The sequence below is a fragment of the Myotis brandtii genome, unplaced genomic scaffold (assembly GCF_000412655.1).
Source record: "Myotis brandtii unplaced genomic scaffold, ASM41265v1 scaffold236, whole genome shotgun sequence".
NCBI classification, from domain to species: Eukaryota; Metazoa; Chordata; class Mammalia; order Chiroptera; family Vespertilionidae; genus Myotis; species Myotis brandtii.
In genome coordinates, this window is record NW_005358901.1 from 1,304,686 (window position 1) to 1,308,400 (window position 3,715).

Here is a 3,715-nt window from a genome sequence, read left to right on the forward strand (position 1 = left end):
CCAAATACCCGCCCCCCCCCCCCCATAACTCTGGCTCTCCGTGCTAAGTGGTCTTCCCTGCTTACTCTGGCCCCCTCAATTTTAATTGGTCCCCCCACATTCACACTTCCCCTCCCCCGCCTGCCCACAGACAGTAAGCTTGAGCCTGGGGAACCTGGGGCTCCAGCATTATGCCGACCAGCCCGCGGGTACCTACAGCGGCGGCTACAAGCGGAAACTGGCAACAGCGGTGGCCCTGGTGGGAGATCCCACGATGGTCTTCCTGGTGGGTGTGCACTGAGGCCTGGGTGAGGGCGGGGCGGGGCGGGGCGGGGCAGGGCCAGTCTTACTGAGTCTTACCCCGGCCTCCTCCCAGGATGAGCCAACCACCGGCATGGACCCCAGTGCCAGGCGCTTCCTCTGGAACAGCCTCCTGGCTGTGGTGCGGAAGGGCCGCTCGGTGGTGCTCACCTCGCACAGGTGGGCCCTGCGTGAGTCGGGGCTGTGGGTCAGGGTGTCTAGTCACCCTCCCCCAACCCCCACAACTCCCCACCTTCACAGCCCTCATCCCCCATCCAGGCTCTGGGGAGCGAGGCAGACCCCAGTGAGAGGCTGTCACTCAGGGCTTAGGGCTACACGGGATGGGTGGTCCTGAGCCTGGGGCGGCTGCAAGGCCCGGGTGTGAGGACGCGGGGCAAACCCGGGAACTGAGAGGTCTGGGCCCAGCTGCACGTGTTCAGAGTGGAAGCCTGGTCCCGGCCGGGAGGGTGGGTGGTCTGGGCCTGGCCGGAGCTCACAGCACTTGGCCCTGACAGCATGGAGGAGTGTGAGGCACTCTGCACGCGCCTGGCCATCATGGTGAACGGGCGGTTCCACTGCCTGGGGAGCCCGCAGCACCTCAAGGGCAGGTGAGCTGGGCCAGCCCTCAAGGGCTGGTGTTGGGGCGGGAAGAGGCTAGAGAAGGGTGGGGCCAGAAGAGAGACTAAGGTTAGGGCTGGCGTGGCTCTAACAGGTGAGGAGGTGAGGGTCATGGACTGTCCAGGGGAGATGTTGAGGGGGCATGTCAGGACCAGGGTGGGCTGGAGTCTTATGGGTAAGGGTAGGCCCATGGGTGGAGGTTGAGGAGGGTCAGGTGAGTAGGGGAGTCAGGTGGAGGTGGGGCCGTGGGAGAGGAAGGCTTGGAGAAGGGATGAGCATTTTAACCCTTTGTACGCCACAAGCGTCTATAGAGGCAGTGGGGATGCGTGGCAGTTAACTGGTTAAAGGACATGGAGGAGCAGGGGTGGGGTCACGTGTGCTGGGTGGGGGGTCAAGAGGGGCCTGGCATTGAGGGTGGGGCCAGAAGAGAGGAGGAGGGTGGGATGGGTGGGTTGGGCTGTAGGTGTGTGGTCACCCTCCCCCAACCCCCACAACTCCCACCTTCACAATCCCCCATGACCTCCCACACCCCTCTTCACCACCAACCCCCTTAACCACCACCCCTTCACCATTACCACCCCCACTTCACTTTCACCACCACCCCCTTCACCACCAGATTCGGTGCTGGCCACACGCTGACCCTGCGAGTGCCCATGGGGAAGTCTGAGCCAGTGATGGCCTTCGTGGCAGCTACGTTCCCAGGGGCTGAGCTGCGGGAGGCTCACGGAAGTCGCCTGCGCTTCCAGCTGCCACCAGGAGGGCGCTGCACCCTAGCGCATGTCTTTGAAGAGCTGGCTGCACACGGGGCAGAGCAAGGCGTGGAGGACTTCTCAGTGAACCAGACCACCTTGGAGGAGGTGCCCAAAGCGCCCGGGAGGGGCTGGAGGCCATGGTGGGGCTGGGGGCCGGGCTCTCCAGCTGACTTCCCCTCTTGTTCCCTCGGGCTACCCACCTGCTAGGTGTTCCTGTACTTCTCCGAGAACCAGGGGAAGGAGGAGACCGAGGCGGATCACCAGGAAGCAGGAGTGGGGGTGGACCCTGGGTTAGGCCCACAGGTCCCCAAACTCCTCACCCAGTTCCTGGATGACCGCCGCATGACAGAGACAGTGCTCTGAGCCTCCCTCCTCTGTGGGGCTGGAGGGAGGCCCTGGGAGTGACAAAGGCAGGACAGAGGGCCTGGAGCTGGCTCCCAGAGGGCCTGTTCTGCCGGAGGAAATAAAAAGAAGCTGTCCTGTGAAACTGTGCATGTGTGTCTGTGTGCTGGGCTGCACGTGTGTCCACAGATGGCTCTGTGCACTCATCTGGATCCAGCTGGAGTGTGTGCATGCATGGGCTTGTGGACACATGCAACTCACAGGGCACAGGCGAGAACCCAGCTCCAGCCGCCTGGACCCCCAGCTGGGAAGGCGTCTGGTGGGCCTGGGAAGTGGGTTTTATGTGGGCTTCATAGAACCTGGACACTAGTCCCAGGGTCCCTAGTGCCCACATGGGTCTGGTGCCTGAGGACAGTCCCAGTGAGTGCCTGGCCATGAAGTGGGCATGAGGTCAGGGCGTGGGAATGTCCAGAGCAGCTTAGAGAAGTCCAGTGGGGGGGGGGGCTGGGATATCGGGACCTCAGGCTTGCTGCCCAGGCCAGAAGCTCGCCAGCTAGCCAGTCTGCCCTTACCACCTGGTCTTGGCCCCCGGAGCAATGAGTGGTGGGCAGAAGGGACTTCTCGGCTAGGTGTGCAGATGGGCCTGGGCCTGGAGGCTGGGTTTGGCATAAGGAGCTGCAGCCCACATGCCCTGTGCCCGGGAGATCCACCCTTCCCACCTGAGGTCAGTGAGGGTTGGTGTTGGGTAAGGGAGTTGGGGACTGGGGGGTGGGTCTCTGGAAGTGTGGGGGAGAGGACCCAGGCTGGGGAGGCTCCAAAAGAACGGGTGGTCATGGGGGAGGGGAAGGAGGTCCAGGGAGGGCAGAGGGAGGGAGGCGGGGTTCTGGACACATGGCTGATACCAGGATGTGAGGAGGTGCGGGGTGGCCTCAGGAGTGTTGTCAGCCCTGCTACCCAGCATGTCCGTGATCAGCCTGTGTGTCCCTGGAAGGTAGGGTGGGGCATGGGGGTAGGGAGATGAGCCGAGGCCAGTGCAGACGCCAGGCTGAGGGAGTGACCTGCTATGCCCTGTGGAGCCCAGGCCCTGGGGTCTACGAGGGTGAGGGGTTGCCAGGGACATAGGGTGGGGACCCCCATGAGAGGACCGGGGGACTGGAGGGAGGGTGTCTGTGTCCCAGGTCTGACTGCAAAGCTCCAGGTCATCCATTTCATCTGCAGAGCTTTGTCGTCTGAGCATGCGTGTGCATCAGTGTCCCTGCATGTCACTGCCTGAGAGCGAGTCTATTCCCATGTCATCGTGCCCATGGGTCGGTGTCCCCGTGCTGCTCCTGCCCCAGGCAGTGTCCTCCTGCCTGCATCTGGGTGTGTCTGAATAAGGGTCGGCGTCTGTACAGTCAGCCTGTGCTTCCTTGTGCCCGACATGCCAACAGGGGGCGCTCAGTCCAATGCACATGCAGAGCTCCTAAAAGTGGAAACTGGGGAGGCGGAGCCTGGGCTGGGGGCGGGGCTGGGGGCGGGGCCTGAAAAAAGGGCAGGCTGAGGCCCGGGAGGTTGGAGGTTGGGGGGGTGGGTCTGCGTCACCACCTCCGGAGGCCTTTTCCTGTGGGGGGAGGGCGGGCCAATGAGGGCTGGGCCTGTCACGTGGGCCTGACAGCTGGGGAGGGGGTGGCTGGGGACTATGTGGTCCTGAGGTGGTCAGCTCCTGGAGCTGCGGCGCCGAGACC

The 3,715-nt window shown here is 63.8% G+C and overlaps 2 protein-coding genes across 2 annotated transcripts in view; both read left to right on the top strand.

Annotated features, from left to right (window-relative positions):
- ABCA7 (ATP-binding cassette, sub-family A (ABC1), member 7) overlaps positions 1-2,136 on the top strand; it is a 23,148-nt gene extending 21,012 nt beyond the window's left edge. Inside the window, exons 43-47 of the mRNA XM_014540101.1 lie at positions 131-265; positions 356-459; positions 795-887; positions 1,514-1,754; positions 1,857-2,136. Coding sequence (XP_014395587.1) covers positions 131-265; positions 356-459; positions 795-887; positions 1,514-1,754; positions 1,857-2,012 — 729 coding nt within the window. The 3' untranslated portion in view covers positions 2,013-2,136. The remainder of the gene's footprint in view (positions 1-130; positions 266-355; positions 460-794; positions 888-1,513; positions 1,755-1,856) is intronic.
- Positions 2,137-3,565: 1,429 nt separating this feature from the next.
- Positions 3,566-3,715, top strand: part of HMHA1 (histocompatibility (minor) HA-1) — a 12,762-nt gene continuing 12,612 nt past the window's right edge. The window contains exon 1 of the mRNA XM_005866676.2: positions 3,566-3,715. The gene's annotated coding sequence lies outside the window, so the exon portion shown is untranslated.